At 39.2% G+C, this 13,156-nt stretch overlaps 1 protein-coding gene across 3 annotated transcripts in view; it reads right to left on the reverse strand.

The window, feature by feature from the left end:
* adka (adenosine kinase a) overlaps positions 1-13,156 on the reverse strand; it is a 143,363-nt gene that overhangs the window by 11,560 nt on the left and 118,647 nt on the right. For all 3 annotated transcript variants that reach the window (XM_042736933.1, XM_042736932.1, XM_042736934.1), the window contains exons 8-9: positions 10,073-10,108; positions 2,025-2,139 (exon numbers count right to left, since the gene is read on the reverse strand). In XM_042736933.1, coding sequence (XP_042592867.1) covers positions 2,025-2,139; positions 10,073-10,108 — 151 coding nt within the window. The remainder of the gene's footprint in view (positions 1-2,024; positions 2,140-10,072; positions 10,109-13,156) is intronic.

A 13,156-nucleotide genomic window follows, 5' to 3' on the forward strand; every position in this document is an offset into this window, starting at 1 on the left:
GCAGGAGGTTAGCAGAGCCCGCCTTTTTCCTCAGCGCAGTGTAAAATGCCTCCAGGAGAGTATTTTCTCTAAAGCCGACGCTTAGGCTGAAAGTTAGCTAGGAACAAGTGGGAGTGAGGCGGTTCTGTAGCAAAAGGAAAGGATTGTCTTGTAGCGCTTTCCTCTGATGAGGCTTTACAGGAGTAGCAATTGCCTGAACAGCCTTATCAGCCCAGGGGGACTAATGCTATTAGCGTTTGTGTGATAAACGCAGCACAGTGGAACCAATACAGCCAGCTTTGCCGCGTTACTCTGGTAACATGTTGTGTAAATTGTATAATACAGAGCTCTGCGACAGCTCTGTTTAACAACACTTCAATCCTGTAGTGCAGACTTGTGAATAGGATTAGACCTATAAGCTAACAGAGGCAAGGGACTCGGAGAGAGGCCTGCGGTGTCATCGGAATGTCATGTGTCATGTCACCTTAAAATAAAATCAGGGAACAATCTTAACATGGTATTTTATTGCATCAATCCTCTGAAACCTTAGGCACGCATGTCACCATTGGCAAACAAGTGAAAATAATGATTTATGATTATAATTTTATTTAACAGTTTAAGAATGTTCAGTTAAAATAAAAGAAATTAATACTTTAATTAAAATGACATTTAATTCAATTAATGAAGTGACAGTAAAGATATTTATAATATGAAATGTTATACGTAATTCTATTACAAATACATGCTGTTCTTTTGAATTTTCTATTCAAAGAGTCCTGAAATAAAAACACCATAATTCCACAAAAAATACTGAGCAGCACAACTGTTTTCAATAATAATAATACTAATAAGAAGAAATGTTTTTGAGCACCAAAACAACATATCAGAATTATTTCTGAAGGATCATGTAATATTAAAGAGTGGAGTAAAGGCTGCTAAACACTCAGCTTTGCCATAACAGGAATAAATTACACTACATGTCAAAAGATATTAAAGTAGAAAACAGCTATTTTGAATTGTAATAATATTTCAATATATTACTTTTTACGGTATTTTTTTGATCAAATAATTGCAGCCTTGATGAGCATAAGAGATTTCTTTCAAAACCATAAAATTAAAACTCCAAACGTAAATGAACAAAAATGTGACTTGATATCAAGATACCATTTTTAGCTGAGAGGGAGGAAAAACAGACCGGATTCAAACTTGTGTTTCTTGCATGAGCACCAAGGCTCAACTAGCTGGTGTGTATCTGCAAACTGCTAGGCCAAACCTCTTCAGGGTTTTCGCGTCTAAAGGTCATGTACAGTGTTTACCTCATTGTTTTTCCAGGGTCTCCAGAGCGCTGCAAGGGCAGCCTCTCATTGTGTTCCCAAGAGATTTAAATAATGTCCAACCTCAACAGAATTCATTGTAACAACACTGTGAAATTCAATGAATCAAAATACAAAAGGCAATAAAAGGCGAATTATCCTGAACAAATGGAATTTAGCCGAGACTGGGCACTGGCGGACTGTAAAGCGAGGAATGCCATTCTAGCAGGTGCAGAAGGAGAAGAAATGAAGAGCAGGAGAAGAAGAGCATAAACAGCTCAGCCTGTCCCTTTTACATTCCTGCCGCCTCCCCGCTTTCTACTTCAAACCCCGCTGGTTTAATCAGTTACAACTGTTATGCTTTCCCCACTATTCGGTTAAACTTATCCACTCTACAGAAAGATCCCCCACCACTCAGTTACCATAGCAATGTGACTGCAACAGCCCTTTGGATTCAAGTTCTGCATCTGAGAGATAGGAGGTCATTGCCAAGGGCGAATTCATTTCACACGGAGCAACATCGAAAGCCGCCAGAGAGAACGGCATTCTATTCTTAAGATGACCTTGTTTGAGGCTATTCACTAATGTTTACAGAGGAAATCTATCAACATCATTCCAACTGTAAATAACTAAAAGTGTTTCTGGGGGTTGTGTTATTTCTTTTTAACATGAGACAGTCCTGATCTAAAAGTGTTATTATGAAAACCTAATTCCGAAGAGATGAAAACTGACCTTTGGTCATTACAGTTCCTTCTTTGCCTTGGGTGAAGACAACAATCCTCTGCCTTTTCTTGTTCTCTTTGGGTAAGCTTTGGGCCTTCTTTGCAATCTCCTCAATGTCTTCAGTCTGCACGAGAGAAAAAATAAAACACATACTTGAGGGTAAGCAGCAAATATTAAGTTCTTCCAGATCAGATTAGATTTACTTTAATACTGCACCTTGTAAAACATGCACCTGAGTCATCGTCATACCCACTGAGTATGTTTAGTGACTGCAATTGCCAACTACATCTCACTCAGAACGGCTGTTGTGTTGAAATGCTAAATGTCATGTGTAATCACATCACTCATGACTCACGTATTCATTCCAATGAAATGTTAAAATGCTAACAAGATACTAAAATGACGCATGTATGGCTCACTGGCTTTAAAGCAACCCAATGATGTATTCAGTCTTCTGGCTTTTGAATAGATACATCTGCAATACGCCAATTTTCTTTCAAGAAAAAACTTGGACATTCAAACAGTTGTTCAAAATAACCAATACTTGAATAAACAAGTTCAAATATAACTGATTGTCAAAAATCAGAAAAAATGGCAAAACCGCTGTTCTGAAAATAAGTCATTCTTAAGGACTAAATGAGGCAGGCAGCCATTCAGAAATTGTTTTGGAGAGGATGCAAATAGATTTATTTGTGGATATTTGTGTAGACAGACAACAGTAATGTATCACTGTCACTTTATATTAAAAATATATTTCTGTGAATTTGAGGTTTACTAGTTAACAGTCAGACTGACTGACTGACAAAGCTCAATTGGTTGCGAACTCTTTAATTCACTAAAAAGAATCATTCAAAAAAACAATCATTCAGAGCCATTCATTTGGGAACTGGCAGAGCTGTAGGGGTTTGATTCATTACAAAGAAAAAGAATCAGATTCAAACTACACAGTATGTTTTTAGTTAATTTAGAACCACCACATAAGACTCATTTGTTTAGGAATCGGACAACACTTTTCGCACTGTATGTTTTTGATTCAATAAGAACCGGCTCATAAGAGTCATTCGTTTGTGAATATGACTACAATAGTCATGCTGTATGTTTCTGATTCACTAAGAACCAGCTAAAAAGAGTCATTCGTCTGTTCTGCTATAGTACAGGAAATTCTGTCAGAATATTTTTGTATGGTATGTACGGAATGCCCATACAAGAACCATTAACACCTTCAAACATTTGGCTCAGGGTTTTTCTTTCATAATCTCTTTCTCTTTCATAATACTGTACTACTACTTCTACCACAATACTCCAAGCATTTTTATGAGGATGAACAGAATTTTTTGTTGAATTAGACTCTAAGTACTTCTAATGAGTCCAGTAATAGAGATGCCACTAACAGAATATTTTTGTCTAGAAAAGCATTAAACCTGCGCCTCCTGATCTGACCTTTCTTGTACTGCACAGCTTACTTGTTTGTCCAGTACAGTCTGCTGTTTAAGTGGACTCCAAGCAACCTGTAGAACTACACCACCTCCACGCTCTCTCCCTGGAGCCTCGCCAACTTCTGCCTGCTGGTAAAATAGTCTATGATTTAGGAGATTGTGGAGGCGTTCACCGATATCGCGCTGAGCTTGTTACCAAGTCAGAGAGGCATGTTAAGGGCCCCGAAGAAGTCGAAGTACAAGATCCTGACTTGGGTGCCAGCTTTGACCAGGTGGGAGTGGGCTCTGAAGCATGCAGATCAGAGCACTGTCCACACCTACAGTAGGTCCAAAAGTATTTGGACCCTTTGGAAGCCAACATTTATAAATTTCATTGTGTTAAATAAAATATGAGTGCAAATGGCATCTGCAAATAAATAATATTATAACTTCCATATTTTTCAGATATATAATTTATTCAATGTATAAATTAAATGTTAGTATAGAACTAACAGTAAAGTGTGTATGTGAGTGCTTGATGTTTAGGGAATTGAGTGAGATCATCTGCATTTCCTAGTCCTCACAGCTCCCAGCTGGTACTGGACAGAAGGAGCTGGGGTGGGGGGTGTGTGTGTGTGTGGAATGGGTGGTGCCGGTGCTGGGGGTGGGTTGGTCTAAGGGGTTGAGTGCTGGTGGTTCGATACCATCCCCCCACCTCCAGTCACACAAAGCCCCAATAAGAGGGTCTGAGGCAGTCCAACCCTGCCAAAGCTTTGAGTCTGTCACATGTCCACTCGTCCCACTGCCAAAAGCAGGCTAGAGAGGCTGCTTGGCCATGGCAGCCACCAGCCCTTGACAGTTTTGTTAATGGCGAGGTAGTGTGGTGTCCCAGGCAGGCCCAGCTGCCTCATCACCTCTGTCTCCCTCCACACTCGACAAAAAAGGGTCCGCTTTCCTGCAGTCTGGCCAATCAGCAGAGCGCCGAACAGATTCAATCAGCTTACTGCAGCACTTGCTGTTCAAGATATTGACTTTGGTGTGAGTTTACACGGCCAGGCAGTTGTTTTCGTTTGCATTTGTATTGCAAGTGAAATTGGCTCAGTGATTCATGTTTTTCAATAACAGGACACTAAAGGTGCGGGCAAAAAAGGTCTATTTTCTATTGTCAATAAAGAAGCGATATAAGAAGCAAAGCTCACATAGAAGACGCTTAAATATTTTTGTGAGCAGTTGAACCCAATGTGAAATCTGCATTGGTATTTCCCAGGCATCATCAACTTGCAGTAGTTCGACATGTAGCGGTACTTCGGGCGACCCATGGTCAACTATTCTATCTGAATAAAAGCAAAAATGGCAAATCTTGAAAAATAAACAAATAAAATAACTTCACAAAACAACGATAAATGTGACTGCAACTTAAGACCAAATTTACTGTGAAACATCAGGTCAAAATATACTTATGACCCACATTTTAACACAAATACATTAAAAAGTCCCCCACCCCCCCAACAAGTATAAAGCTACTTCATAAATATGGATGAAATCATTAATACAGCATGCTTTGGGGAAGGTTAACAAAGTGTTCCGATCGGAACAGACACCAGAATGCAAAACTAACTAGATAATTAAGTCTTCTTTGGAAAATTCAACCACAGACAGTACAGGCCCAAGGCTAGACCCAGAAAGCAGGAGAGTACGAATGTGGTGGCTTGTTTTAAACAGAGCCCAGGGCTCTATAAAAACCTTACTGTTTTACAGTATCAGCTGACTGCGCACTGTAAATCTGTCAGGGGCTGCGGGTCTATAGGTATCCTGTGACGAGAAGTGGCTGCGTACAAGCCTGCCATTATCCCATCATTATAACTATCAAACACATGATAGCCATGAGAGAGTGTTGCTACACATGCTCATGAACACTTAATCGCCAGGAGACTCAGAGGGGAAGGGGGGAAAGTACAGGCACCTATGGAGTCATATATTCATATGGAGCTCCATTCAACTGCGCAGATTAAATGTCTGACATGCTCGAATAGCATTACTCATTCATAATTTACTCTCTTTTCTTGGCCTCGAACAATGCAAATCAGAAATGCTAACTCTTCATGTCAAACCAGCTTCTTTTTTTTTTTTCTTTTACTCCTCGAAGAGCGAGGAGGTGTTTCATTTCAGACATAGGGGAGTCTGCACGCATAGAAACTTGCAGGACGCTTGTAAAAGCCGAGAAGTCTGTTATATGTATTCAGGATACAGCGATTGCCCATTGAAAAACAGATGTTTAGCTGGAATCCAAGGACCCTGAGCTCTGAATAAAAGCCCCCAGCAGCCGCTGCCTACTCGTTTTCTTTCTACATATATATCTCAGCGCTGCAACATCTGCGATCACAGTTTGTCTTTAACCCTGCTTGGCATTTCAATTATGATTACAGTGTATGCCTGTGACTTATTAGAATGCAAGGCTTCATTAGCAGAAGTAGAACACCTCTGCAGTTTCATTAGATTAATCATTCACTTCTAAAGAGTCGTTTAATTTTTAGTAGCATGATTTTGGGGAGGGGGGAAGGAGGGGCGAGTTGGATGTGGAAGAGTTGGGAGAAAGGGAGTGAGGATTTGGGAGGTGTGGGGTATAAATTAGCCTTCCTGTCTCACTCTCAGGCACTTATCACTGCATAGCTATCTGCTGGTGTGAATACATATATGCCTGAGGGACCGAGAGGGACCCGAACGCCTGTTCGCTTTGATCTGAATATCAACTGTCAGAGCTATTCTCATAATTAACTCATCAAGACACATCACAACTGGATCCTTCAGTCCAGACAGAGAAAGGCAAGAGCCCTTCTGGGAATAAAGAGGCTTTCTGTGCGCATCTCTCCTGCAGACAGGTGCTGTGGTTGGGGGGCAGAGGGCTGCGGAGACTGTTAGGAGCAGCTGCCGTGGGATGCGCGCTCCCATGTTGCCGTTTCCCCTACTGGCGCTAACTTGCTCCAGCTAAATTGCGTAGGAGGCTTTTAATCACTTCCCCAAACACAGCCTCTAATCACCACTAAAAGGTTGATCGTTCCCAAGGAGGAGAGAAGGGAGAGGCATTGTGGGAGTCTACAGAGGTGCTAATGGAGAGCTTAATACTGTGATACTGGATTCCAGGGCTTGTTGAAGGCAATTTGTCACTGAGACTGAATGTAAAAAGTGAGACGAGCTGAGGCTGTGGTTTAGAAGTCTTTATTATCTTAAAGGGATATTTCAGACAAAAATGAAAATCCTATAATCATTTACTCACCTTCATGCCATTTTAAACCTTTATGACCCAAATGAGCCTAAAAAGTATACACTTGTTGCCTGAGACAGATATGTGTGTTAAATCTGAACTATTTTTAATAAATATTATAATCAAAATCTTTGGTAATAAGATGAAAGCATGAACAACAATTAAATAATTATCAAAAACGGACCAAATACATTTCTAGAGTTCCATCAAAAAGTTACATGACTTTGCCTCAACAAGGCATGTGTTGAGTATTTTGAGTAATTTAAACTGTGAAAATATTCTTCTAAATATTTTCTGTTGTGTTTTACTGAAGGAAGAAAGTCAATCAGGTTTTAATGACATAAGGGTGATTAAATTATGACAGACTTTTTGGCTGAACTAGCCCTTTAGTGTAAAAGACCAGACTACACAGTTCCCTGCTAAGGTCTCAGACACACATTAGCATATTCATGCCATTGACTACTTGCTACTCAATAACTGTGTTTGATCAGAGGGGTGTGTAATGAAGGTTTTAAGCGTAAAAAACATAATAAGCACAAGCTTAATTAAGCTTAACCATAATATCTCTCCATTCACTGGTAACCATCAGTTCATGAAAGCCATAATGTAGCTGTCAGTGATTATCATAAGAGATGTTCTCCTTTAACAATGATGAAAGCAGGCGAAAAAATCCTGCCTTATTAGGGTGTCCAATTCTGTGGCCATATTAAAGCTAATAAAACAGCTCCTTCATTGTAGTCTGTAGGAGGAACAGCAGCCAATAGAACATCAATTACCCTGCGGCGGATTCAACATCTAAGGGTATTTAAGTAAAACAGATGAGGATCGGATCACACTGCGAGCCAGATCTAATGCCGGCTCAATACAGAGAGAAAATAACACACTCTTATCTACCTTCTTGAGATGTAAATTGATTTATTAACAAGGCATCTCTTTGAAGCAAAAGAAATGGATTGACACTAAGCAGAAGTGTTTGATTTTCACTTTCATAAAGCGTGTAGATTTTCACGAGATGTAGAGCTGTATTGTAAAAACACTCTTCTTTCACACTTCTGAATGTTGCCACATTGTTTAAGAAGTGAGAAAAATATTATCTTTATAAAGGTACAGCATGTCTAGTAGCGTCTGCTAGGGAGTTCTTCGGATAATCACAGAGCTTATTGGAAGTTTGTATTGAAGAACAGGCTTCCTGGGAAGACTATGAGATTTAGAGTGCCTACAACCACAATAATGCATATCATTATTCAGGTTTCCATCCATGTATTTTATGCAAATTCTGAAATATTGCAGTAAAACTGCTGGGAGGATATATCAATATAATGAAACATAATACAATAAAAAAATATATATATCTAAATCCAAAATGCACCTTACAAATGTCTACTTTTTTCAGAAGGAAAATTTGATAAAATATATTTAATAAATGTTATATTTAAAAAAATGGCAAGACCTGTGCAAACTACAATAAAAACACATGGTTCCTGAAATTTTATAAATTCAAAACTCACTTTAATGTATAAACCTGGTGGATGATTTTTTTTAATGTATATTATAAATTTCCTGAATATATATATATATATATATATATATATATATATATATATATATATATATATATATATATATAATATTTATAATAATTTATAACAAGTTTATAAAAGACATGCAAGAAACTTAAAAAAAGAAAAAAACTCATTTATTGAATAAATTCTTAGAAGTCCATTTAAAAAGTCAGAAGTAATTAAATAATATAAAAAGAACCACAGCTGCTACGATTTTCATTTCTTTTTTGCGCCAAGTGATGATTTTGTTCTCCTAAACACTGGAAACGCTGGTTTATTTGAAAACTGTTTTCACAATATTATGATTTTTCAAATAAAGTAAATTCTCAACTTGGATGGAAACAGCTTTTGTGGCTTTATTGCTTTATTACCCAATAAAATAAAACCTCGGTTTTCGCTCTAGGTACGAGTGGGGTACAAAGTTTATTGCCGATGAACGAGGGGGAGCACGTCTGTGATGTTACGAACCATAAAAACTGAGAATCGGTCTGCAGACGCGCAGATGTGGAAAGTCAGCTGATGTGCGGAGGCGTATATGAATAAGATCGAAAGACAAACGATGACATGCTTCTTAGCACATTTGGGGCCTGAAACTAGAGCGTTTTCTCGATTTCTCTCCGTCCTGTCACTAAATGCTTACATTTCAGCTGCCATACTCTGTTGAGACGTTTATTTCTGAAGCAAAATCAGGGGCAAAGACTCGTATGTCAAAGATTCCCTTTTCTCTGAGCCCTAAATCAACATGACGTGTGTGAAATCAGTGAAGAGGTACTCACAGTGTGTGACAGTGCTTGCCATTTATATATTTACTCTGTGCGATGCAAGCTCTCGCCCCCTCCTCTATCTCCCTGGCTCACGAACTGCTCCTCCTCTCTCTCTCGCCCCTGCATGCTCTCTATCTCTACCTCCCTCTCTCTCTAACTTACTCTGCTGCCAGGATCTGCTTTGCATTCCAGTCACGTCGATCGCACCTTGAGTGATCCTGGAAGACAATTATTCATACTGAGACAAAACACATTCAGGCGGATAGTACTGCATTTGAAAAAAGATAAGCCACTTCAATTATTTAAGCGTGCTGTTCCTAAACCCACATTTACTTTGCTTATGAATTCACATTTAACCCCCCCTTGTACACTTGTGAATATGAGACGAGAAACACTACTATTACATTTGCATTTCCCTGCTATTCAGAGAGATAACTCATATTGTTTTGACGTGTTATGTGCAAACAAGGCAAATCAGTGTTTCCACATTCTGAGACTGGAAGGGAAGGTGATCCAGTATTTATGAGCGGATGCGGAGTGGTATAATTGAGCGTAATGCCGCGGCGGATCCTCGCACGGTCTAATGAAGCTAACAAGGTGGGTTCCTCGACAAAGGCACCTGCCAAGTACACCGACAGAATTGAAAGCAGCCCCTGAGGATTTCTTTTTCTCCTCCCAAGAGCATTCTCAAAATTCAATAAATAACATCTGTAGGCGATGTTGGGTGCAGACCTGGGAGGAATGCATCATAACAGAAAAGGAGGGGGACGAGAGAGAGAGAGAGAGGGAAAGAGGAGAAGAGAATGTGTGAGAGTAGGGGAGAAAATGTGTTTGTGTGTGTCTAAGTGTGTGTGTGTGAGAAAGAGAGAGTGTGTGAGCCGGAGTGCTGGCTGAACAAAGAAACCATGACGACTGCCAGGTTGCTATGGCGACCACTGCAAGGGGGCCAAGAGAGTATAATAGCACATCAATCACTGTCCGAAAAAGAACTTCATTATCAGCTGAAAAATAATCCTTTAGGATCTGTTTAGTGTGTGATCCTCCATCCACTAACCTCAAAGCCTTGTTCTCGTGCAAAAGTGGCGGCCTCCTGCAAAACAAAGCACACATGCAGCCTTAATTAATGAGAGCTTAGTGTAGCAATGATATTTCATTTAGGACACATTTCCAAGCTTTGTTAGAGTATGTAGCACAGGATATACATTATATAACCTTCAGTTCTTACTCCAAAACCAGTGAAAGAACTGGAAAATGACATAATAATTCATCAAATTTGTAATTTATAAAATTCAAGAAAATTGGTTACAGGCATGCTGAGACAATTATATATCAATGCATTGCAACCCATCCCCCCCCCCCCCCAACAACTTTATATAATATTCATAAGCAAATTTGGTAACACTTTAGTATAGGGACAAATTATAACTATTAACTAGTTGCTTAATAGCATTATTAACATATTGGCTGTTTATTAGTACTTATTAAGCATATATTCTGCATGACCATATTCTACATGCCTAATCCTACACAATACTTATTGATAAGCAGCAAATTAGGAGTTTGACGCAAAAGTCGTAGTTAATGGTTTATTAATTCAGGAATTGGACTTTAAAATAGTGTGACCAAATTTTCCAGCTGCGTCTACGAGATTTACACACAACCATGTGGGGTCGCTCTCACGCATTTGGCATGCTTTAAATCGAATTATTTTTTAAAATATAAGGAATTTAAATATTCTGATGTGTCACAATGTATCAAGTGTATGTTTATGGTGTGATAAGCTAGTATGGTAAGATGGTTGCAGCGAATGTCGTTCAGACCAAGCTCAAAAACAGTTATAGTTATAGTTGTGGTGTGTCAACGGGCCTTTACTCTGGATTGTGTGTTACTGTGTTAAAAAGACTGTCACATAAAATACCACAACATTACCTGAAGCCTAAGCAAGATGCATCAATAAAACAGCTTTATTTCAGATAATAAAAAGGCTCTGTGAGGGTTAAAAGATTCCAATTATGTGTGCTGGGCTTCGCCCTTTGCTCGACTGAACGGCTCTAGGGACCAGTTGTGACAACCTCGGCCTTTAGAGAGGAAGAGGGGGTGGAAAGAACCAGTGCTTCATGGATGTAAGGGGCAGAGACCACCTGCAGTCTGTCTGTCTGTCACAGGCACTGCATAATAGAGCCGATACATGTACATTACTCTATAATAGACCATCTGACATCACTCAAAACACTCCAAACTGGCATTTACTGTAGCTGTTTGTATTTGGTTCCAGTCAGATGATTTCCCTTTTCCGGTTCACAGAGCTACAGCTACACCCATGTTTGTGCTCACTACACAGAGGTCAAATACTCCAAGGTTAATCTTTGCGCCATAAAGTTGGGGAAAAACTCCAGTCCCCATGGAGATAACCCACCACTAGGTTTCATGACACCAATTACAGCTCAATGATCTGATAATGCAGCCATCCAGCAGCCAAGGTGAGCCACTCTTTTATTAAGAGTGATTAAGCAGCATTATTTCAAGATTAGCTCCAGGAGTTAGGGTTAATGCAGCCTTACTGGAAAACTGTAATAGACCGTCTTTACTAGGCAAGACTATGGAAATGATGGACTTGTAATAAATCTACACTTTTAAAGTCACTCTATTGGCGCAACAGACCAACCAGAACCATATCCAAGGCTTTGTGCTCCATAATTAGGAAGAAGATACAGAGACATGTCAAATGACAGAAGCCAATCTCATCATATTCTGTAAGGAGACAAAGGATTAAATACATGTTAAGGCTGCTATCACACAAGACTTTGTACTCCACTGACTTCTATTCATCCGTATGCAAATACAATTTCTACATTATTATTTGGAATCAGTTTGGAATACACAAATGTATTATTATTTGATATTTATTATTTGCTAAAAAGAGAAGCCCTAGGCTTAAAGCATGACAATAAACATCACAATACAGTATGTTTATGGTAGGTTTCGAAGACATTTCTCATGCTCAGATTGAAAATGGCTTACAGCAGCTAAATATTTTTCATAAACAAATCTTCTCACATAATTTATTTAAAAGCTAATTAATTGATTTGGTAACACTTAAAGTCTTTATGTATAATTGTATAATTACTGTATGTGTTTCCCAACAGATTACCCAAATATTTTACCATCTGCTATGATCATACAGACAGGTAAGTCCTGCTCCAAACCAGTGCAACAGTCGGGATCCCGCAAAAAAAACAAACCCTAATTAATTCTCTTCATAGGGGTATGGTTTTTAATGATAACTTTCACACATACAGATTCCTGGTGAAATAAAAATTGCCTATAATTCGGTAGAGAAACTTCAGCCAATCAGAGAACTGGTGTGGAACCAGCAAATATTTACAGTTACATATATTTTTACCTCGCCTTATTAAAGCTGTTAGGTACACTTTGTCTGTTTTTTTTTTTTGCTTCATATTAAAGTAATGTACATGGTTTGTTTCATGCCTTACAACTCTTTAACAAACGTTTTTAAAAATTCCTATAGGAAAAATAAATTGGAAAAATATTTCCACAACCAAGGCAGCTAAAAAAAGCTGGCATGCAATGCTGCACTTCATTGGCTGAGCCAGAAGTTGTCTTGTCAGGCAAATGAAACAAATAGGCTGAAATGTTTTGAAGGACCACAGAACCACAGTGTCTGTGCAGTTCATGAATTAAACGTACAAATTGCTAACTTGTTATGTCTACAAATTAAACTTGTAAAGTATGGTGTATACTGGATATGGTGTAAAAAGAACCCTTACGCTAGACAGACTTGGGAATGGCACAAAAATAGATCATGAAAGAAGATGGACGGAGAAGAACAAAGGTGGCATAGAGGAGGTGAGGAGTGTCAGGGTGAGTGCACACTGACATCTGGTCTGGGTTAGAAATGTGGCCCTGACAAACCGGGCCGGGGAGCTCGCGAGGGCCAACCTCACTGGTTATTTACTTCAGCGCCCACTTTCATCTCCATCCTGTGCGGTTATCCATGTTGTGAGGCTCAAAGCAGAAAATGAAGAGAGTATTTCTCTTTTTGAATCGGGCCAGTGGGTTAGCCATGCCAGCTGCAAGAGGAAGGGACCTAAAAAAGACTGAGGGATGGGCTGAGCTC

Source organism: Cyprinus carpio, chromosome B13 (genome assembly GCF_018340385.1).
Source record: "Cyprinus carpio isolate SPL01 chromosome B13, ASM1834038v1, whole genome shotgun sequence".
Taxonomy (NCBI): domain Eukaryota; kingdom Metazoa; phylum Chordata; class Actinopteri; order Cypriniformes; family Cyprinidae; genus Cyprinus; species Cyprinus carpio.